We start from the raw sequence: 20472 nt of genomic DNA on the forward strand, positions 1-20472 counted from the left end.
GGGCCAGCGCTGCCCCTCACACAGCTTCCGGGGCGCTGCCACTAGGAGGCAGACAGGGCTCACGTCCTCCCCACATCCATTATGGCCACTCGTGCCTAGTGGGACCCGCTTGTCTTCAGGACGTCCTCCGCGCCCCAGGAAGCCGCCTGGGCGGTGAGGAGGGTAGGAAGACCTCCGGAGGAGGCAGCAGGCATTGCCAGGCAGGGGAGACGGCTGGCACCCAGCAGTGTGATGGCTGGTTCTAGCCCCTAGCCGTGCAGGGGGTGTGGGCTGGGCAGAGCCTGGGGCGGGGGGGGGGGGGGGAACAGGCCGTAATGGTGGAGTTGGGGCAGCCCTGCTGAGTCAGACGAAGTCACAGGGGTGACCATTGGCCAGAGTGACGGGCCTGGGCCACGTGGGGCGGCGGTGGGAGGGTCCGTGTCCCCTGGGGCCAGGGCTGCAGGAGGAGGCGTGGATGTGGGTGTGGGCTGGGCCAAGGGAGCCCAGGTCCTCCTCCTGCAGCCCTGGGGGCAGGGTCCCGTTTCAGAGCCTGCAGCCTCCCTCCCCTGGGGGCAACTCTGAGCGGTCAGTAGGTCCATGGGAAGCTTAACTGGCTCCCACCGTGACCCCTCTCCCGGGGGTCCTCCTCCATGCCAGGCTGCTGACATCCATGGGCTAGGGGGGTCCAGGGCGGCAAGGAGAGTGATGGGGGGGCAGGTGTCTCTGTGGGCGGAGCATGGTTCATATGGGGGGGGTCCTGGGTGGGAGGCGCCGGGGCTGTGCTGCCATTGGCTGCCTCAGACAAAGGCGGAGACGTGGGAACAAAGAGGGCCGGGCAGGGGAGGGCAGCAGGCGGCCAGGACGGCCAGGCCGAGCCCAGAACAGAAGAACAGATGGCAGAGGGCAGAGGGGCTGTGATGGGGGTGGCTCCAGGCAGACAGGGACCTCGGGTGGCACATGCCAGGCTGTGAGGTCCCCTGGGCTGGGAGGTGGCGGCTTAGGCCCCCTCATCTACCCGCTGCCACTGACCTTCACGGTATCACCGTGTCCATCCGTCCGACCACTCGCCATCTGCCCTCCCAGCCTGGCCCCGTGGCAATCAGCACTTCCGTGGGGAGGGTCCTCACCATCAGCCTGTGTGAGCCTGGGGTGTGGGGGTCGCAGGGCCTGGCCACAGGTGGTCAGGGTCCCAGCTGTATCTGTGGGTGGGCAGGGCTGTCTAGAGCCTACTGGGGAGGCACCAGGGCCGTAAATGCCTCGCACCGGCCCTGCCTGCGGGACTCTGGCCGGACGGGGTGAGGTCCGCACTCTGAGTGACCGCCGTGGCCCCAGGTGCTGCAGGAGCCCAAGATGACGAGCACAGTGGCGTCCTACGAGCAGCTGCTGCGGCAGGTGGAGGCCTTGAAGGCCGAGAACAGCCACCTGAGGCGGGAGCTGCGGGACAACTCCAGCCACCTGTCCAAACTGGAGACGGAGACGTCCGGCATGAAGGTGGGGTGCGGGTGGCCGGCGGGGGTGTGGGCGTGGGGCAGGGGCAGCTGCCTGCAGCTCTCACCCTCCCTCCCGCCCCCCAGGAGGTCTTGAAGAGCCTGCAAGGGAAGCTGGAGCAGGAGGCACGGGTGCTGGTATCCTCAGGCCAGACCGAGGTGCTGGAGCAGCTGAAAGGTGAGGGTGGCGGTGTCCCCGGGGCAGGGGGGAACCCAGGAGGCAGCCAGGGCTGTGCTGACCTCTCACCCTGCGCCCCGCAGCCCTGCAGATGGACATTGCCAGCTTGTACAACCTCAAGTTCCAGCCGCCTGCCCTGGGGCCCGAGCCCACCGCCCGCACCCCAGAGGGGAGCCCAGTGCATGGCTCTGGGCCCTCCAAGGACAGCTTCGGGGAGCTGGGCCGGGCCACCATCCGGCTGCTAGAGGAACTGGACCGAGAGCGGTGAGCCCGCCCCCTGGGAGCCTTTACAGCTGCTGGGAAGGGGGTGTGTGGCTCCGGAGGCAAAGGCTGGCGGGCAGTGGGGCGTCCCCCCCCCCCTTCCAGCCAGGCCAGGTCCAGTGCCAGGGTTCAGACTCGGGCGGGCGGCCAGAAGGGCTCAAGGCGGCCTTTGTAGCTTCCCGGGGGCATGTGGGCACAGGGCCGGGCTGGGGAGGGGCTGGCATGGGAGCAGGCCTTCCCTCGGGGTCCCGGGCCAGCTGGGCCCCTTTGGGGAACCCTCACAGGCGGCGGGAATCGGGGCGTGGGAAGGAGCGGCGCGCAGACGGGCGACCCCTGCGCCTGCCCGCCAGGTGCTTTCTGTTGAGTGAGATGGAGAAGGAGGAGAAGGAGAAGCTGTGGTATTACTCGCAGCTTCAGGGCCTGGCCAAGCGCCTGGACGAGCTGCCGCACGTGGAGACGGTGAGGGGCGCAGGGGGTGCACGGAGCGGGGGCGGCAGGGGGCGAGGTCGGCCCGGCGACCCCCTCACCGCGGCCGTGCGCCCCTCCCAGCAGTTCTCCGTGCAGATGGACCTGCTCCGGCAGCAGCTGGAGTTTGAGGCACAGCACATCCGCTCGCTGATGGAGGAGCGTTTCGGCACCTCGGACGAGATGGTGCAGCGCGCGCAGGTGGGCGCCCAGGCCGGGCCTGTGTGGGGCAGAGGGCGCAGGGCGGGAGCAGAGTGGGGTCAGCCGTCCCCGCGTGTTTTTCCCGCGCAGATCCGCGCCTCGCGCCTGGAGCAGATCGACAAGCAGCTGCTGGAGGCGCAGGACCGGGTGCAGCACACCGAGCCGCAGGTGCGTGCAGGGCGCGGGCAGGGGGCCGAGCTTGGGGCCGCTCTGCGCTGGCGCCGCGTGACCCGGCGCGCTCCTTGCAGGCGCTGCTGGCAGTGAAGCCGGTTCCCGTGGACGAGGAGCCCGAGACGGAGGTGCCCACGCACCCTGAGGATGGCACCCCACAGCCAGGCAACAGCAAGGTGCGGGTTCCCGACTCGAAGTCCCTGCGCGGTGCGCTCCTCCCGGGGATGCGTGCGGGAGGACGCTGACCCGCCCCGGCCCCCCGCAGGTGGAGGTGGTCTTCTGGCTGCTGTCCATGCTGGCGACGCGGGACCAGGAGGACACGGCGCGAACGCTGCTGGCCATGTCCAGCTCGCCCGAGAGTTGCGTGGCCATGCGGCGCTCGGGCTGCCTGCCGCTGCTGCTGCAGATCCTGCACGGCGCCGAGGCGGGCGCGGGGATGCGCGCGGGAGGCCCGGGGGCGCCGGGGGCCAAGGATGCTCGCATGCGCGCCAACGCGGCGCTGCACAACATCGTGTTCTCGCAGCCGGACCAGGGCCTGGCGCGCAAGGAGATGCGGGTCCTGCACGTGCTGGAGCAGATCCGCGCCTACTGCGAGACGTGCTGGGACTGGCTGGAGGCCCGCGCGGCCGGGACCGGGCCCGACGGCGGCGGTGAGCGTGCGCCCCAGCCGTGGCCAAGCGCGGGGGGCTCCCAGGCGCGAGGAGCATGGTCTGACCGGCTCCCCTCACCCGCAGCGCCCGTGCCCATCGAGCCGCAGATCTGCCAGGCCACCTGTGCAGTGATGAAGCTGTCCTTTGACGAAGAGTACCGCCGGGCCATGAACGAGCTGGGTGAGTGCTCCCCAACTTTCCTGGAAGCCCCCCCCCGGCAGACACCAGCCACCTCAGGGAGGTCCCGCAAGGAACGTGAGCTACTCGGGCCACAGGGGGAGCCGTCCTGGGCTCAGAACCAGATAGCCGAGGCCCAAGGCCGGTTCGATGCTCAGGCAGGAGACCTGGACAGGATTCCTTAAGTTTCTTTATTAATATTTTTATCTGAAAGGTAGAGTTATGGAGGGAAGGATCTTCCATCCGCCGGCTCCCTTCCCAAATGGCCGCCCCGTGGGAGCAGAGCAGATGTGAAGCCAGGAATTTCTTCCCGGTGGTCCCGCACAAGGGCATAGGGGTCTCCGAGGGTGTGCAGGAGGAGGGGGCTGGACTGGAGGCAGCCCCCCACTGTGGGCTGCGCTGTCAGCACCTTTCAAATCCACTAACCTGGTGCATTCTTCTGGGCGTAGGGGGATTGGGGGGCTGCTGACGGACCTGACTCCCACCCTGCACCTCTGCTTGGCCAGGGCAGGGCTGGGGGCCGTACCCGCCTGTGCACACTCCGCGGGGCACCTCCTGAGCTCCCTGCGTCACCCCGTGCCTCTGTGGGCCTGAGCTCTGGGGACCCCCTGCCCGTGTCTGCATCCACCCAAGCGTGCTTGGATCCCCACTCCTTGCTCAGGGCCGAGTCGCCTGGGTCACCCTCAGGCAGCTGTCCAGGGGAGACCCAGTAGTCGTTATTGGCAGCTCCTGGGGGACCCACCTGGGGGATGAGGGTGTGGCCTAGAGCCAGGGCGGGGCTTCAAGCCAGGGGGCGGGGCCTCAGCCTGCCCCGACCCCCACACACAGGTGGGCTGCAGGCTGTGGCCGAGCTGCTGCAGGTGGACCATGAGATGCATGGGCTGAGCCGGGACCCACTGACCCTGGCCCTGCGGCGCTACGCGGGCATGGCCCTCACCAACCTCACCTTCGGAGATGTCGCCAACAAGGTGCCTGCGTGGTGGGCGTCCCCTGGTTCTGGGCAGACTGAGGGCCTGGGCAGCCCTCCACCCCGTGGACAGCAGTGGTGGTCCTCTCTTGCTGGGGGGCCGCCTGGTCCGGGGGAGCTGGGTGGGGTCGGCCTGCCCTGCTGGGCCTCTGGGTCCCCTACACCTCCCCGTCCAGGCCTTGACCACAGGTGTGTCCCCCCCAGGCCACCCTGTGTGCCCGCCGGGGCTGCATGGAGGCCATTGTGGCCCAGCTGGCCTCTGAGAGCGAGGAGCTGCACCAGGTATGGCCGGGCCAGGGGCTCCCCTCCCCGCCCTCAGCCCCCGAGAAGCCCCCCTGGCCGGGGTGGGGGAGCCCCAGCTCACTGCCGCCGCCCCCAGGTGGTGTCCAGCATCCTGCGGAACCTGTCCTGGCGGGCGGACATGACGAGCAAGAAGGCGCTGCGGGAGGTGGGCAGCGTGACGGCCCTGACGCAGTGCGTGTTGCGGGCCTCCAAGGTGAGGGGCCGGTGGGGCGGACCAGGGCACAGCGGGTGGGCACGGCTGGCAGGGGGTGCCACCCGCTGACCCTGACCGCCGCGTGTCCAGGAGTCCACGCTGAAGAGCGTGCTGAGCGCCCTGTGGAACCTGTCGGCGCACAGCACGGAGAACAAGGCGGCCGTGTGCGCCGTGGACGGCGCCCTGGGCTTCCTGGTGAGCACGCTGACCTACAAGTGCCACAGCAACTCGCTGGCCATCATCGAGAGCGGCGGGGGCATCCTGCGCAACGTGTCCAGCCTCATCGCCACGCGGGAGGACTACAGGTCAGCGGGCGCCCACGCAGGCAGCTGGGGGAGGAGCAGGGCCCACGTGGGAGGACTCCTGGTCAGCGGGCGGCCGTGAGGCCCTGTCCCTGCCCAGCCAGCGCGTGGCAGGACGAGTCAGGGAAAGGCCACGTTCCCGAGTGGTCGTCAGCGCTGGCCAGGTCAGCAGGGAGCTGCAACGTTCTTAATGCACGCGTGCTTCTGGGGGCTGGGCGTGGCGGTGCGGGAACGCGGCGTGTCCTACCTGTGTCGGCGTGGTCCAGGCAAGACGTGGGCCACGTTCACACTGCACACTGTGCTCCTGCAACCCGAGCCTCAGCCACACGTGCCAAGTCTAAGCCACATGCCGTGGACTTGAAGCCGGTGACGGGCGGGGGGAGGGTTTCTTTCCACCCTTGGTTTGCGAGCAGGCCCCAGCCCGTGGGCCTCCGCTGGGCCACGATACCAGCCCAGATTCTGCTTTTAAGATTTATATTTTTGGGGCTTGGCAGTGTGGCCTAGTGGCTAAGGTCCTCGCCTTGATCCCATATGGCCGCTGGTTCTAATCCCGGCAGCTCCACTTCCTCTCTATCTCTCCTCCTCTCAGTATATCTGACTTTGTAATAAAAATAAAAAAATAAAAATATTTCATTTAAAAAAAAAAAAAAAAAGATTTATATTTTTGTTTTAATTGAAAAGTCAGATACACAGAGAGGAGGAGAGATAGAAAGATCTTCCATCCGCTGGTTCACTCCCCAAGTGGCTGCAATGGCCGGAGCTGAGCTGATCCAAAGCCAGGAGCCTCTTCAGGGTCTCCCGCATGGGTGCAGGGTCCCAAGACTCTCGGCCGTCATCCACTGCTTTCCCAGGCCACAGGCAGGGAGCTGGATGGGAAGTGGGGCTGCCAGGACTAAAACCGGTGCCCATATGGGATCCCGGTGCGTGGAAGGTGAGGACTTTAGCCACTAGGCTACCACACCAGGCCCCAGATTCTACCTTTGAAAAAGAAACATCTTTTTTTTTTTTTTTTAGATTTATTCATTTTATTACAGACAGATATACAGAGAGGAGGAGAGACAGAGAGGAAGATCTTCCGTCCGATGTTTCACTCCCCAAGTGAGCCGCAACGGGCCGATGCGCGCCGATCCGATGCCGGGAACCTGGAACCTCTTCCGGGTCTCCCACGCGGGTGCAGTGTCCCAATGCATTGGGCCGTCCTCGACTGCTTTCCCAGGCCACAAGCAGGGAGCTGGATGGGCAGTGGAGCTGCCGGGATTAGAACCGGCGCCCATATGGGATCCCGGGGCTTCCAAGGCGAGGACTTTAGCCCCTAGGCCACGTCGCCGGGCCCGAAAAAGAAACATCTTAGGAGCTGATGTGAAAAAGAAACATCTTAGGAGCTGATGTGATGGCTCAACTGGCTAATCCTCCAGCTGCCAGTGCCGGCATCCCACAGGGGTACTGGTTCGTGTCCTAGCTGCTCCACTTCCCATTCAGCTCCCTGTCCTATGGCCTGGGAAAGCAATGGAGGACAGCCCAAGGCTTTGGGACCCTGCACCCATGTGGGAGACCCAGAAGAAGCTCCTAGGTCCTGGCTTCAGATGGGCTCAGCTCTGGCTGTTGTGGCCACTTGGGGAGTGAATCAGCAGAAGGAAGATCTGTCTCCTCTCACGAGAATACCAACCCTTCCAGTAAATCTCTAAAAAGCTGCCCCCTTCTAATCCAGCTCCTGCTTGTGGCCAGAGACCTATTTCATTTTTAACATATATATATATATTTTTAAAGAGTCACAGAGGTTCCCTCCTCAGAAGGCCACGAGAGCCAGGCCTGAGCCAGCAGCTCTTGTGTGGGTGGCCCACGCGGGTGCAGGGGCCCAGGCACTGGGGCCGTCCTCCGCACTGTCCAGGCCACCCGCAGGAGCTGCATGGGAGGCGGAGCAGCCGGGGCGGGGCTGGCGGCGCTCAGCCCTGGGACGCAGGTGGCAGCCCAGCTGGGCCCAGTGCGACATCTGCTCTGAATTTCAAGTTACGGTTTGAGACATAGAGCCAGGCAGGGCGGGACTGGGCTGCTGTGGCCACGGGCTGGGCCGGGCCTGACCACGCTGCCCACCCGCGCAGGCAGGTGCTGCGGGACCACAACTGCCTGCAGACATTGCTGCAACACCTGACCTCGCACAGCCTGACCATCGTCAGCAACGCCTGCGGCACCCTCTGGAACCTGTCGGCCCGCAGCGCGCGAGACCAGGAGCTGCTGTGGGAGCTGGGCGCCGTGGGCATGCTGCGGAACCTGGTGCACTCCCGGCACAAGATGATTGCCATGGGCAGCGCCGCCGCCCTGCGCAACCTGCTGGCACACCGGCCCGCCAAGCACCAGGCGACCGCCACCGCCGTGTCACCCGGCAGCTGCGTGCCCAGCCTCTACGTACGCAAGCAGCGGGCGCTGGAGGCCGAGCTGGAGGCCCGGCACCTGGCCCAGGCGCTCGGGCAGCTGGACAAGCAGGCCCAGGCTGAGGCCGAAGCCGTGCCCAAGAAGCCAGCGCTGCCGCCCCTGCGGCACCTCGACGCGCTGGCCCGGGACTACGCCTCCGACTCGGGCTGCTTCGACGACGACGACGCGCCCTCCCTGGCCGCAGCCGCCACCACCGCGGAGCCTGCCAGCCCTGCCGTGCTGCCCCTCTTCCTGGGCAGCCCCTTCCTGCAGGGCCAGGCGCTGGCCCGTGCCCCGCCCACCCGCCGCGGGGACCCCGAGCCCGAGAAGGAGGCCGGGGCCGAGGTGGCCAAGGCCAGGCTGGCTCTGGCGGTGGCACGGATCGACCGCCTGGTGGAGGACATGTCAGCGTTACACACCTCATCCGAGGACAGCTTCAGCCTCAGCTCCGGCGACCCCGGGCAGGAGGCGCCCCGGGAGGGCCGTGCCCAGTCCTGCTCACCCTGCCGGGGCCCCGAGGGCGGGCGGCGCGCCCACCCGTTGCTGCGGCTCAAGGCGGCACATGCCAGCCTGTCCAACGACAGCCTCAACAGCGGCAGTACGAGCGATGGCTACTGCCCGCGGGAGCACCTGCGGCCCTGCCCGCTGGCCGCACTGGCTGAGCCCCGCGGGGAGCTGCTGCCCGGGCGCCCGCGGCCCAGCCGCCTGGACCTAGAGCCGCGAGGTGGCCGGGCCGAGGTGCCGTCCCGGGACAGCACAGCCAGCGATGCCCACGTGCGTACCATCAAGCTGTCACCTTCCTACCAGCATGTCCCACTGCTGGAGGAGGCGGCGGGCCAGGGGCCCCAGGCCGGGCTGGCGGTCTCCCCTGCGGCCCGCAAGCAGGCCTGGCTGCCGCCCACAGAGAACCTGCGCCAGGTGCCCGAGAAGCTGGTGCCGGCGCCGCTGCCCGCGGCCAGCAAGGCCCTGCAGAGGCTGCTGGCGCAGGAAGGGCCCCTGTCGCTATCACGCTGCTCCTCCCTGTCGTCTCTGTCCTCAGCTGGACGCCCGGGTGCCGACCTGGACAGCGACTCCTCGCTCGAGGGGCTGGAGGAGCCGGGCCCTGGAGAGGCTGAGCTGGATGGAGCGTGGCGCGGGCCGGGGGCCGCCTCCCTGCCCGTGGCCATCCCGGCGCCCCCACAGCGGGGCCGTGGCGGCCGGGGCTCGGGCGTGGAGGATGCCACGCCGTCCAGCTCCTCGGAGAACTGCGTGCAGGAGACGCCACTGGTGCTGAGCCGCTGCAGCTCCGTGAGCTCCCTGGGCAGCTTCGAGAGCCCTTCCATCGCCAGTTCCATCCCCAGCGAGCCGTGCAGCGGCCTGGGCAGCGGCACCGTGAGCCCCAGCGAGCTGCCCGACAGCCCGGGCCAGACCATGCCGCCCAGCCGCAGCAAGACGCCGCCGGCCGCGCCGCCGGGCCAGCCCGAGAGCAGCCCCTTCAGCCTGCGCTGGGAGAGCTACGTGAAGCGCTTCCTGGACATCGCCGACTGCCGTGAGCGCTGCCGCCTGCCCTCCGAGCTGGACGCGGGCAGCGTGCGCTTCACACTCGAGAAACCCGACGAGAACTTCTCGTGCGCCTCGAGCCTCAGCGCGCTGGCCCTGCACGAGCACTACGTGCAGCAGGACGTGGAGCTGCGCCTGCTGCCCCAGGGCTGCCCCGAGCGCCACGCGGGCACCGGCCACCGGGGGCGGCGAGACGAGCCTGCAGGCCGCCCTGAGACAGCAGTGCCCGCGGGTTCCCGCACCCGCTCGGCCGCCGACCAGGAGCTGCAGTTGCTGCGTGAGTGTCTGGGCACGGCTGTGCCCGCACGGCTCCGCAAGGTGGCCTCGGCGCTGGTGCCAGGCCGCCGGGCGCTGCCCGTGCCCGTCTACATGCTGGTGCCCGCCCCGGCCCCTGGCGACGAGGACTCTGGCAGCGACTCGGCCGAGGGCACGCCCGTCAACTTCTCCAGTGCTGCCTCCCTCAGCGATGAGACGCTGCAGGGCCCCCCAAAGGAGCAGCCGCCTCGGGGTGATGCGCACAAGCCCCCCAACACTCAGGCCTCCGGGCACCGGCCCAAGGCGGGCACGGGCAGGAGCAGGGCCTGCCTGGAGCTGCCCCTGAGTCGGCCCCTGAGCGCCCGCCCGGAGCGGGAGGGCTCAGGCCCCGGCCGTGTTCCCGGGGCAGGGGGTGGCCGGCAGCCCCTGTGTCTCACGACGCCCACGGAGGAGGCCGTGTATTGCTTCTACGACTCAGACGAGGCACCCCCTGCGTCTCCCACGCCACCCAGGGCCTCTGCCATCCCGCGGGCCGTCAAGAGGGAGCGCCAGGTGGGCAGCAGGGAGGCCTGGGTGCCCCCCGCGCAGCAGGTGCCCCGGGCCCAGCCCAGACTTATTGTGGACGAGACCCCACCCTGCTACTCGCTCAGCTCCTCAGCCAGCTCCCTGAGTGAGCCGGAGCCGGAGCCCAGCGCACGGCCGGCCGGCCATCCACGGGGCCGGGAGCCTGCGGGCACCCAGCGTCCGGGCGGCGGGCGCCACGGCTCACCCAGCCTGCGTTCCGAGGAGGAGCTGTTGCGAAGGTGCATTGGCTCCGCCCTGCCCAGGCGCCGGCCCCCTGCCAACGGGCCACGCAGGCGCAAGGCCCCGGCTGCCGGGCAGGACAAGCGGCCGCCGGCCCAGGAGGCCGAGGAGGCGGCCGGCTCGGACCGGGCTTCCGACCTGGACAGCGTCGAGTGGCGTGCCATCCAGGAGGGCGCCAACTCCATCGTGACGTGGCTGCACCAGGCAGCCGTCGCAGCCCCCAGCGAGGCCTCCTCTGAGTCCGACTCCCTCCTGTCCCTGGGGTCGGGGCTGTCCATGGGCCCCTCCCCGCAGCCCTCAAAGCACAGGAATGGGCGACAGCCTGGGGCAGGGGCCGGCCAGGGCAGTGCCAGGCGACCAGAGAAACGGCGCCCGGCACCAGCCAAGGGCAGCGGGGGTCTCCGCCCCCCGGGGGACCCTGACAAGTCACGTGGCCCAACCAAGAGGGGCTCAGGGGCACCAGCCGTTCTCCGGGGACGGACTGTGATCTATGTGCCCAGCCCTGCTGCCCGGCCCCAACCCAAGGCTGTCCCCGGCCCCCGGGCCACCCCGAGGAAAACAGGGCCACCCAGCCCGGGCCAGTCAGTGGCCCCGGGCCCTGCACCGGCTCCCGGGCAGCAGCGCTCGCGCAGCCTGCACCGGCCGGGCAAGATCTCCGAGCTGGCAGCGCTGAGCCGTCCCCCGAGGAGCGCCACGCCACCTGCCCGCCTGGCCAAGACCCCCTCCTCCAGTTCCTCCCAGACATCACCCGCCTCCCAGCCCCTGCCCAGGAAGTCGCCCACAGCCACCCCGGGGACGGGGTCCCTGCCCGGCCCCCCGGGGGCCGCCGCCTCTTCCTCCGGGGTGCCCAAGACGCCCGCGCGGGCCCTGCTGGCCAAGCAGCACAAAACACAGAAGTCGCCGGTGCGTATCCCGTTCATGCAGAAGCCTGCCCGCCGAGGGCCGCCGCCGCTGGCCAGGCCGGCCCCTCCAGAGCCGGGTCCCCGAGGGCGCGCGGGGCCCGACGGGGCGCGCGGGGGCCGCCTGGGCCTGGTGCGCGTGGCCTCGGCGCGCTCCAGTGGCAGCGAGTCGTCGGAGCGCTCGGGCTTCCGACGGCAGCTGACTTTCATCAAGGAGTCGCCGGGCTCGCTGCGGCGCCGGCGCTCCGAGCTGTCGTCCTCGGCCAGCTCGACGGCGGCGGTGACGGCCTCCCCGGGCGCATCGCCCCGCCGCGGCCGGCCCCCGCTGCCCGCCGTCTTCCTCTGCTCCTCGCGCTGCGACGAGCTGCGCGCGGCTCCCCAGCAGCCCCCGGCGGCGCCGGGCCCGCGGCCCGCACGACGCCCCAGCTCCGAGAGCCCCTCGCGCCTCCCTGTGCGTGCGCCCCCCGCGCGCCCCGAGGCCGTCAAGCGCTACTCCTCCTTGCCGCACATCAGCGTGGCCCGCAGGCCCGACGGCACGGCCCCCGCAGCCCCGGCCCCGCACAGCGCCCAACGCCGAGGCAGCGCCGGCGAGGCGCGCCCGCTGCTGCTGCCCAGGGTGGCCGCGCCGGGCACCACGTGGCGACGCATCCGCGACGAGGACGTCCCGCACATCCTGCGCAGCACGCTGCCGCCCAGCGCCCTGCCGCTGCGGGGCCCCTCGCCCGACGGCGACGACCAGGCCGCCGCCGGCCCCTCGACGCCCCCGCCGCGCAAAACCAGCGACGCCGTGGTGCAGACCGAGGAGGTGGCCCAGCCCAAGGCCAACTCGAGCACGTCCCCCAGCCTGGAGAGCAGGGAGCTCCCCCAGGCCCCTGCCGGCCACCCGGCTCCCTTCCTGGGCAGCGACGTGGACGGGCCCCCGCTGCCCAAGGGCCCAGCCTCGGCACCCTTCGCCCACGAGGGCGTGGGCGGCTTCCCGGCCAGCCGGCACGGCTCCCCTAGCCGCGCGGCGCGGGTGCCGCCCTTCAACTACGTGCCCAGCCCCATGGCCACGGCGGCGGCCGCCCCGGACTCGGCCGTGGAGAAGGCGCCCGCCGCGGCCCCCGCCGGCCTCGTGGAGTAGCCCGCGGCCCACGGGACACGCCGAGCACACGCGCCACGCGGGCAGTCCGGCCCGGCTCGCGGAGGCCTGGCCTCCGGATGCGCGTGGGCTGCGAGGGGCCGCGCCGCGCGGGGTCCAGCCCAGGCAGAGCGGAGAGAGGAGGCCGGGCCGGCCCGGAGAGGAGGGCCGGTCCCCCGTGAGGCCAGCGGTCCCTGCCGAGGGGCTGGCCGCCAGAGCTCTCGGGGTCCCGAACCCATGCGAGTCCGTGCACGCCCACCCCGTCCGCTGCAGGGAGCCAGCGACCTCCACCTGCAGCACCCCGCCCCACCCCGGCACCCCATCTTCCGTCCAGGGCCCCCCCAGCCAGGTAGGGCGCCTCGGTCAGACAGCCGCAGGCCCCCAGCCCTGGGCCGGACCCCCGACCCCCACGGCTCCTTCCGCAGCACCGCGCACGCCACAGGACCAGCTGGAGCGCCCTGCGCGCCACGCAGCCTGCCCACCCACCCGGTGGGCACCCAGAACCAAGCCCTGGCTTGCAGAAACTGCTGCCCCACGCTGCGACCCTGGACAGCTGGCAGCGCAGCCCCCTGCTTCCCCGGCCCCACCTGGTGGTCGCGGACCACCGCCTGCGCCCCCCAGCCCATGTGTACATAGCTGCTCCTCCGAACGGCCCGGGGCCGCCACCTTTAATAAATAAAGCGAGCTGACCACCCGCCGGCCCTGTCTGGGCTCTTGCTGCGGCCGCCCGCGGGCCCGGGGGTCCCCACGCCGACCCTGACCACAGGCTCCGTGCAGCATGCAGGGGGCAACGCCGGGTGGGGTGGGTGGGTGGGGGCCATCCGAGGGTGGTAGGGTGAGCCCGGGTGACCCCAGATGGGGTGGGTGGGTAGGTGGGTGTCAGCCCGGGGTGACCCCAGGCCGGACAGTTGGGTGAGGGGTCAGCCGGGGGTCTCCAGGCCGGGTGACTGGGTGGGGGTCAGCCCGGAGTGACCCCAGGCCGGGTGGGTGGGTGAGTGGGGGTCAGCCTGGGACAGGTCTAGGCCCGGTGCGTGTCACTCCGGGGCGTGTCCAGGCCAGGCGGGTGGGTGGAGGTCAGCCCGGGGTGACCACAGGCCGGGTGGGTGGGTGGGGGTCAGCCCCGGGGTGTCCAGGCCGGGTGGGTGGGTGGGGGTCAGCCGGGGGTGACCCCAGGCCGGGTGGGTGGGTGGAGGTCAGCCCGGGCGTCACCAGGCTGCCTGGGTGGGTGGGTGGGGGTCAGCCGGGGGTGACCCCAGGCCAGGTGGGTGGGTGGAGGTCAGCCCAGGGTGACCACAGGCCGGGTGGGTGGGTGGGGGTCAGCCCGGGGGTGTCCAGGCCGGGTGGGCTCAGCCGGAGGAGGCGGCGGGGCCGCCGGGCAGCGTGGCCCGTGCCACCTGGCCCATGTCTCGCTCCAGCCGCTGCCCCGCGCGCCGCAGGCCCTGGCACCGCAGCCCCAGCGCCTCGCCCGCCTGCCGCAGGCGCGCGTTGGCCGCCACGGAGGCTCGGCTCTGCAGGTACAGCTGCTCCCGCGGGGCCTCGGGGTCCTCGGTCGGCCGGGGGGCGCCTGGGGGGCCGGGCGGGCAGGGCGTCAGGGGGCGGGGCGGCCCCTGCGGCCCCCACTGCGGGGAGTGTGCACACCGGGGCTGACCCCGCTCGGGCACCACGCAACGCCCCGCAGCTCCCCGGGCCCTCGCCCCTCACGGTCACCCCGATACTGGGGCTCGGCCGGGGCTGCAGTGCCCCCCGCCGCCCCCTCCTCACTCCCCGCGGCTCCCTGCACCCTCCCTGCACCCCTCACTCTGGGTGCAGCACCCCCTGCACCCCCACACTCTCCTCACCTTTCCAGCACCCCTACATTCTCCTCACATTCCCCCTCACCTCCCCTCACACCCCCTGCGCCCCTCACCTCTCCCTCACACCCCCTGCGCCCCTCCCCTCCCCTCACACCCCCTGCGCCCCTCACCTCCCCTCACCCCCTGCGCCCCTCACCTCTCCCTCACACCCCCTGCGCCCCTCACCTCTCCCTCACACCCCCTGCGCCCCTCACCTCCCCTCACACCCCCTGCGCCCCTCACCTCTCCCTCACACCCCCTGCGCCCCTCACCTCTCCCTCACACCCCCTGAGCCCCTCCCCTCACCTCCCCTCACACCCCCTGCGCCCCTCCCCTCTCCCTCACACCCCCTGAGCCCCTCCCCTCACCTCCCCTCACACCCCCTGAGCCCCTCCCCTCACCTCCCCTCACACCCCCTGCGCCCCTCACCTCTCCCTCACACCCCCTGCGCCCCTCACCTCTCCCTCACACCCCCTGCGCCCCTCACCTCTCCCTCACACCCCCTGCGCCCCTCACCTCTCCCTCACACCCCCTGCGCCCCTCACCTCCCCTCACACCCCCTGCGCCCCTCACCTCTCCCTCACACCCCCTGCGCCCCTCACCTCTCCCTCACACCCCCTGCGCCCCTCACCTCTCCCCCACACCCCCTGCGCCCCTCCCCTACCCTCATCCTTCCAGCGCCCCGCGCTCTCACCTGCCGTGAACACCGGGTCGTCGGCCGGCGCGACGCGCACGTCCTCCAGGATCTGCTCCACCGTGGGGGGCGCCGGGCGGGTGGGCAGCGCCACGCGCCTCTTGGCCTTGGAGCCCATGCCGGTGTCTGGAGGAGGCTCCCCGACGGAAGCGGGGTGCAGCCGCCACTTTTCCCTCAGCGCCACGTCCGGCCTTCCGCTTCCGGCCGCGGCCCCGCCCCGCTCCGGGCACGCGACGCCAGCCCGAGGCTAGGCCCCGCCCCTTTAAAGGGGCCGCGCCGCTGCCAGCCGACGCCTGCGCAGAGGCAGGCCCCGGGGGCGCCCCGCAGTGGGCCGTGGGCGTCCGACGCTGCTTTGGCGGTGGACTCGCCAATGGCACCTCCCTTAGGGGGCTTGTGGACTGGGTTTGGGGGTGAGCCGGGGTCTGCACACACTCCCCCTGAGGTGTGCCAAGGGTGCGTGACAGTCTACCAGGCCTCCTTGGGGCACCCAAGTGCCACCCCAACCCCACACAGTGGACCTGGCCTGCTCCCTGCGGCCTTCAGCCCCCCAAGTTCCCAGCTGCTCCCCTCCTCCTGGGCTCCAGCCCCGGGCCTGCCACCATACCCCCAGGAAGCCACATGCTGGGCACCTTCTAGGCAACCTTTACTTGCAACCCCAGAGTGGGTCCAGCTGCTGGCCCGTGGGTCCAGGTCGTGTCCCTCCACGTGTCTGCTCCTGGACTCGGGCAGACTCATCATCAGGCCCACACCCACCCACCCCAAATTATGTAACAGGCCTCTTTTCTCCGTCCTCTCTCTGTCCTCTGTCTCGCCCAGAGCCAGGAGGTTCCACCGGCCCCATCTCCTCTCTGGGGCCCGGCGCCCTGGCCCCCGGCTGGGCTGTCACGGTCAGCAGCAGCTGCTGGCTTGTTCGCACGGAGGTGGGGAGCAGGCGTCCAGCGCGTGGGGAGACACGGCCAGGAGCCAGGCCCCCGTGGTCACCGCCTGCTGGGTGTCACTGAGGTGGTGCCGTTGCCCGTGGGAGGAGACGTGGAGCGGGCCGAGGGTGTCAGCGGGTGGGAGGTGTTCTGTGCAAGGTGGGCAGGGCGGGGGTGGTGCGGACTTGGTTGACCATGACATGCCTGCCACCCTCCCACCCACCCTGGGCCACACTCGCATCCACCTGTCCGTTTGGCCGGGCAGCACCTGCCGCTCACCCAGCACAGCCCTCTGTGTCCCCCACACCCCGGTCACCTGGGGGCCCGAGGGCCGTGCTTTCATGTCCTCGGCCGTTCCATAAAGCAGCAGTGTGTAGTGGCGCAGCGTTCCTGCGGCAAGGTCATGGCAGGCAGGGCATGGACAGGGCAGACGGAGGGCAGCCTGGCCCCACCAGAGGCCCCGCTCCATCCCCAACGGCGCCCCCAGACATGTAGGGCTCCCCTGTCACTGTGTGCTGGCTCCGGATGCTCACCTGTCTCAGGTCACTGCGCACCCACAGAGTGCCCACCCAGCCCCTGCCCGGTCCTGCCCGGTCCTGCCCAGCCTTCAGCCAGCCCCCCCGGCCCTCACCCTTTCCCCACCCGCCCTCACCGGTGTTAAAATAGTAGCCCTTGTTCTCCAGGCTCAGCGTCCACAGGCCCTGAGGGGCCTCGTCCCAGAAGTGTGTGGACATGAAGATCCAGTTCTTGTAGCCCTGGTCACTGACATCTAACGGTCTGGGACAGATGGGGCGGGGTAAGTGCTCGTGGGGTGGGGCAGGTGCTCATGGACAGAGCCAAGTGTGCGTGGGACAGCACTAGGCCAGCTGGGCAGAGGCAGGAGCCGCGGCGAGCCCCACCTGATGGCCACGAGCGTGGAGCGGGTGCCCAGCGGGCTGGTGAGGGAGATCTCCAGGTCCCCGCGGCGGCTGTAGGACAGCGACAGCTTCACCTGCACGTGCTCCAGTGAGCGGATGAAGTTGTGGTGGCCAACGCAGGCGGACACGAGCCGCTTCACGTGCATCCGCGGCAGGATGGGGCTGGGGGCCGTGGGCGACCGTCACACGGGGGCACGGCTGGGCGTGTACCCCTAATCCCATCACACAGGGGGCAGGCCCGGGGTGTCAGCCCCCTCCTCCGTCACACTGGGGGCAGGACCGGGGGCTCACATGGGGCTGTGCACGACCCGGATGACACACTTCCTCTGGGTCCAGGTGGGCAGCCATCTGCGGGCCAGGTCCACCAGCAGCCCCGCGTCTAGCAGCCCATAGCCATAGTGGTGGCTTACTGTGTAGAGGCGGAGCTGTCACGGCCTGGGGTCCATGGTGACCCTCCCAGCTCCTGGGTCCCCCACATCTCAGCACTGCACCCCCAGCACTGGGGTCCCACATATCTCGGCACACCCCCACCTCCATGGTCCCTTCCATAGTTCTACACTGCCCCCCAGTTCCAGGGTCCCACACACTTTGGCATACCCCCCCACTTCCGAGGTCCACCCCACCTTGTCACTGCCCCCCAGCTCCGGGGTCCCCCCACCTTGGCGCCCCACACCATTTGTCGTCCAGTCCTCAGCCTGAAGCTGGGCTGGTTTGGAAGCACGGACTACCAGGTGCTGCATGTCTCTCCAGGTCAGGAAAGGGCTGTGGGCAGGAAGGCCGGGTGAGCAGGGGCCTGTCCCTGGGGGCCAGGAAGGGTTGTGCGTGGGCAGGCTGGCAGGCGGGCAGATGCCCTGGTGGTCACCTACTTGGCCTGCAGTGCCAGGGCGATCATGCCGGCAGCCAGTGGGGCTGAGGCCGAGGTGCCCGTGTGCTTGTCCGTGCACTGGTGGTGCAAGTCCGTGGTGACCTGGGCGTAGGTAGGGCAGGACTTGGGGTGCCTTGGCGGGGTATACCATGAAGACAGGGTGCATACGTGTTCAGAAAGGTCAGGAGTGCAGGGCTGTGTGGGGGAGATTCGGCACACAGCGGGCTGGGGTGGGGGCAGCCAGGTCCAGGGGTGGGGAGACCAGTCCTGGGGGTGGGGGCAGCCAGGCCCGGGGTTGGGGGAGGCCAGTCCTGGGGGTGGAGGCAGCCAGGCCCAGGAATGGGGGAGGCCTATGGATGGGGCGGCCTGGCTTGGGTAGGGGGAGGCCAGGCCCGCCTCTGGACCCTGCCCCGCCTCCCCTAGCACTCACAATCTGCAGGTCGGTGGCCACACCACTGCTGTAGGTGGTGGTGAGGGTGGACGCACAGGCCTCGCTGTACCAGGGCACGTGGCCCTGCTGTGTGGCACTGCCCACCGACAGCGTGTAGATGCTGTTGGTGTAGCCGTCACAGTTACAGTCGTCGTAATGCAGCCCACCATTGCCAGAGGCCCAGACGAAGAGTGTGCCCAGCCCGCCGCGGCCCTGGGACAGGAGCAGGAGGCGGTGAGTGGCTGGCTGGCTGGCCGGCTGGCATGGGCCAGGCATCCCCATGGGGTCGAGGGCTGCAGGGTGTGTGCATGGGGGCACTGGTTCCTCCTCACCTTGGTCACACCACGCCAGAAGGCCTTGCGGGTGAGGAGGCCCGGGCCGTCCACGGTGCGACCATCGTCCTCGGGGCCCCAGCTGGCGCTGTAGATGTGGATGTGCTGTGGCTTGAGGCTCAGTGACTGCGCTTCGGTGATGTCCGTGATGGTCCCATCCAGCATGCGCACGCCTGGGGGTCGTGAGGGGCCTTTTGGATGGCCCTGGCCACGCCCCAGCCAGCCCCTAGCTTCCAACCGGACTCCCCCAGAATCTGACATGCTTCAGGCCCCATCCTAGCCCCCACACATGCTCCATGCCCACCCTGACCCGCCCCACATCAATGCTCTGGGCTCCTCATGCTGGCCCTGCCCCTCCACTTGTATTGCTCACTGGCCAGCTTCCCCCGCCGTCCTGGAGTCTGAGGTCCCGGGCTGATTACAGGAGGAGGGGGTGCATGCCACAGCCCCCTCCACCTGTCCCAGGGACCCCCTGGAGCATCCCCACAACCCCGGGTACCTCCAATGCGGGCGTTGAAGGCCACGCCTGCGCCACAGAAGCCGTTGTTGGCAGCGGCCGCCACCTCTCCAGCACAACGGGTCCCATGCCTGAAGGCAGGACCAGAGCCGTCCATCATGGTTGCTTTGTGTGTCAGGGATGCTGCCAGGCCCTCCCATAGGGCCCAAGCTCACCGGTTCTCATCGTTGGCCGTGTAACGAGGTTGAGGGTCCGGGTCATAATCATTGAAGTCATAGCTGGCCAGGGGGTCCTGGGGTGGGTGGTGGACACGTGCAGGGTGGCGGGTCAGGGTTGAGAGCTGGGGAAGTCCTACCCGGGCTGCCCACTCCTCACTCACGTAGTTGGCCCAGAGATCGGGGTGGTCCTTCTCGATCCCGTCATCCAGGACGGACACCACGATGCCCTGACCCGTCAGGCCCTGGTTCCACGCCTGCAGCACGTTCAAATCCGACTTCATCTCCTGGTTCTGTGCAGGGTCAGACGGCCTCAGGAGTCAGTGTGGGCCAGTGCGGGGTCTGTGCCTCGTCCCCCACGGGCACACCCCACAGCTCACCATGTACCACTGCTGGGGGAACCAAGGGTCCGAGGGCATTGCAAGGGAGCGCTTGACTCGTCTCAGCAGTGTTTGCTGCTGGAACCACTGCACCTGGCAGGGCATGGGACAGAAGAGGCCACTGGCTGGCTGTCCTACAGCTCGTAGGCACAGCTTGGGGGACCCACACCTCAGCCAGGGGCCGCTGGCCGACTGTCCTACAGCTCATAGACACAACCTGGGGGGATCCACACCCCATCCAGGGGCCACTGGCTGGCTGTCTACAGCTCCCAGGCACAGCCTTGGGGAACCAGACCCTGCCCCTCTGGACATGAGGGCCTAACCCCGACACACAGCATCAGGGGTCGGGACTCCCCCTGAGAGGGCATACTCACCTTGGGTTCTTTCTTGAGGCGCACGTGGTGGCCCCAGTGCGGGGTCAGGGCCTGCTGGACCATGCCCGGTGCCGCAGGTGGAAGTACTGCCCGTCAGGGAAGATCTGGGAATATGCGGAGCAGCCCACGTGGGCTGGCTGGGACCAGCTCTCCCCACCCCTATAGGGGGACCCTCCTACACACACCACACACTCACCACCTGCCCCCGCCTGGCACCTACAGGTGACAGCATCGGGTGCTGGAGCCCACACATGGCTGAGGCAGGACAGGCAAGCAGGATGGCTGCGGTTGGCTCTCCCCCACCCCTATAGGGGACCCCGACACACTCGCCACTTGCCCCGGCTCGGCACCTGCCACCAGCTTCGGGTCCTAGGGGCCTGCACATGGCTCAAGTGGGGCAGGCGAGCGGGTTGGGGGTTCCTGGCTTTCAGGAAAGAGTGGCCGAGACTGGGAGACATTCCCCCCATCTGTCAGGTTTTAGGGTTTGCCTCGCGCCCCCCACCCACCTGCCCCAAGTTGACGAAGCCGAATTTGCGAGCAAGGCGCTCTGCCTCCCGGGGGCCCTGGGACACACGCACGGCCCAGCTGCTGACATAGACCGGGGCGGTCAGGTCCGCGGCCAGCGCCCCGTCCAGCGCCCCGTCCAGCAGGCCCAGGCCCAGGCCCAGGCGCAGACACAGCAGCGCAGCCGGGGCGAGC

At 69.7% G+C, this 20472-nt stretch overlaps 3 protein-coding genes across 3 annotated transcripts; 1 reads left to right on the plus strand and 2 right to left on the minus strand.

Annotated features, from left to right (window-relative positions):
- The first annotated feature begins 1320 nt into the window (after positions 1–1320).
- APC2 (APC regulator of WNT signaling pathway 2) lies at positions 1321–12597 on the plus strand. Its single transcript, XM_058658079.1, has 14 exons — positions 1321–1470; positions 1554–1644; positions 1728–1908; positions 2256–2364; positions 2455–2571; positions 2662–2739; positions 2820–2918; positions 3008–3392; positions 3477–3572; positions 4398–4537; positions 4741–4818; positions 4916–5032; positions 5123–5337; positions 7434–12597. Exons 1-14 carry the CDS (start codon positions 1330–1332, stop codon positions 12361–12363), a joined length of 6777 nt encoding a protein of 2258 aa, XP_058514062.1. The 5' UTR covers positions 1321–1329; the 3' UTR covers positions 12364–12597.
- Positions 12598–13704: 1107 nt separating this feature from the next.
- On the minus strand, positions 13705–15086 carry C33H19orf25 (chromosome 33 C19orf25 homolog). The gene is made up of 2 exons (XM_058658119.1): positions 14887–15086; positions 13705–13924 (listed from the first exon to the last, which is right to left on the minus strand). The coding sequence occupies exons 1-2, from the start codon at positions 15002–15004 to the stop codon at positions 13707–13709; spliced, it is 336 nt and encodes a 111-aa protein (XP_058514102.1). The 5' UTR covers positions 15005–15086; the 3' UTR covers positions 13705–13706.
- A 575-nt stretch (positions 15087–15661) lies between these two features.
- Positions 15662–20471, minus strand: PCSK4 (proprotein convertase subtilisin/kexin type 4; the record flags this gene model as incomplete). Its single annotated transcript, XM_058657636.1, is given in 16 exon segments — positions 15662–15953; positions 16120–16193; positions 16456–16580; positions 16703–16882; positions 17012–17129; positions 17379–17482; positions 17587–17687; positions 18016–18228; positions 18348–18520; positions 18847–18935; positions 19020–19096; positions 19184–19312; positions 19400–19492; positions 19774–19841; positions 19844–19877; positions 20280–20471. Coding segments are annotated over 16 exon segments (1860 nt in total), but the record flags the coding sequence as incomplete, so codon positions are not given.
- Between the last annotated feature and the right edge of the window lies 1 nt (position 20472).

This window comes from Ochotona princeps, chromosome 33 (genome assembly GCF_030435755.1).
Source record: "Ochotona princeps isolate mOchPri1 chromosome 33, mOchPri1.hap1, whole genome shotgun sequence".
In the NCBI taxonomy this organism is placed as follows: Eukaryota; Metazoa; Chordata; class Mammalia; order Lagomorpha; family Ochotonidae; genus Ochotona; species Ochotona princeps.